This window comes from Pteropus alecto, unplaced genomic scaffold (genome assembly GCF_000325575.1).
Source record: "Pteropus alecto unplaced genomic scaffold, ASM32557v1 C18585054, whole genome shotgun sequence".
Taxonomy (NCBI): Eukaryota; Metazoa; Chordata; class Mammalia; order Chiroptera; family Pteropodidae; genus Pteropus; species Pteropus alecto.
This window is the reverse complement of record NW_006493403.1, coordinates 1-1,455: the sequence shown is the minus strand read 5'-3', so window position 1 is coordinate 1,455 and position 1,455 is coordinate 1. Positions and strand designations below refer to the sequence as shown.

Below are 1,455 nucleotides of genomic sequence, written 5' to 3'. Positions count from 1 at the left end.
TAAGCAATCAGACAAAAATTAATATGAAAACGTATTTTCTTCTACATAGCAGGATGATGTGTAACATGGCTTTACAGTATGCGTTTCTGTAAGATCTTCTTTAGGGCCTCTTTTACATCCTTATTTTTCAAACTGTAGATGAGGGGGTTTAGCATAGGGATCACTACTGTATAAAATACAGAAACAATCTTGTCCTGCTTCATTGAGTAGCTAGACGTAGGGCGTAAATACATGAAGAGAATCGTCCCAAAGAATATGGTGACAGCCATAAGGTGGGAGGCACAGGTAGAGAAAGCTTTGTACCTACCCTCTAATGAGGACATCCTCAAGATGGCAATGAGGATACATAGATAGGAAATGAGGACAATCACAACACAGCTGATGACAATAAAACTGGAGAAAGCCATGATCACAATGCCGTTGATGTGGATGTCAGAGCAAGAGAGTTTGAGCAGGGGTGGGGTGTCACAGTAGAAATGGTTGATCTTATTAGAGTCACAAAAGGACAGTCTGAAAGTCATTCCTGTGTGTATGGCTGCATTCCCAAAGCCTGCTAGGAATGAGGTAGCTACTAGCAAGAAGCAAATTCTCCCGGACATGAGAACTGGGTATAGCAGAGGGTTCCAAATGGCTGCATAGCGGTCATATGCCATCATGGCCAAGAGGAAGCATTCAGTCCCCAGGAAGGAGCCAAAGAAGTAGAACTGGGCAGCACATCCATTAAAAGAAATGGCCTTATTCTCAGCCACAAGGTTCACCAGCATCTTAGGAGTAACAGAAGAAGAGTAAGAGGCGTCAACAAAGGAAAGGCTGCTGAGAAAGTAGTACATGGGGGTGTGGAGACGAGGATCAATCTTAATTAACATGATCATCCCCAAATTACCCACCATGGTTGCCATATAGACTAACAAAAACAATCCAAAGAGGACAATTTGTAGATCTGAATTTTCCGAGAGTCCTAAGAGGATAAATTCTGTCACTTCTGTTCGATTCCTGACTTGGACATCTTTCATATTTCTGATCATTTGAACTGCAATAAGAGAGAAGATGGAACATGGAATTTGGTCAGATAAATATATGACAAAGCTATAAACATCCTTTTGCTGACATATACACATATAAATTCTAACAGAAGAGTGCAAAGTGAAAAACAGTAAAAAGTGCATTGAACTTGATGACAAGTCAAAAGACATCAAAAGACTGCAGTCCTAGATGTGCAGCCCACTAACGAATGACCTTGAGAAGGATGACTTAATCTCCATTAATGAAGATCACTTCTAGCATTAACTATTTATGGGATCATTATAGGAACTCATCTTTAAGATGTACCTCTTTTCATTTTTTATGATAAATTAATTTCTACATTAACATATCCTTTAGATGCAACTTCTGGAGAAAGACAGCAAAATTAACTTAGGCCACTAACTATTCCTCCACAGTACTAATGGAATGAAT

At 39.5% G+C, this 1,455-nt stretch overlaps 1 protein-coding gene across 1 annotated transcript; it reads right to left on the bottom strand.

Annotated features, from left to right (window-relative positions):
• Window positions 1–59: 59 nt before the first annotated feature.
• LOC102882774 (olfactory receptor 5AP2) lies at window positions 60–1,044 on the bottom strand. Its single transcript, XM_006925286.1, has one exon. It carries the CDS (start codon window positions 1,023–1,025, stop codon window positions 72–74), a length of 954 nt encoding a protein of 317 aa, XP_006925348.1. The 5' UTR covers window positions 1,026–1,044; the 3' UTR covers window positions 60–71.
• Between the last annotated feature and the right edge of the window lie 411 nt (window positions 1,045–1,455).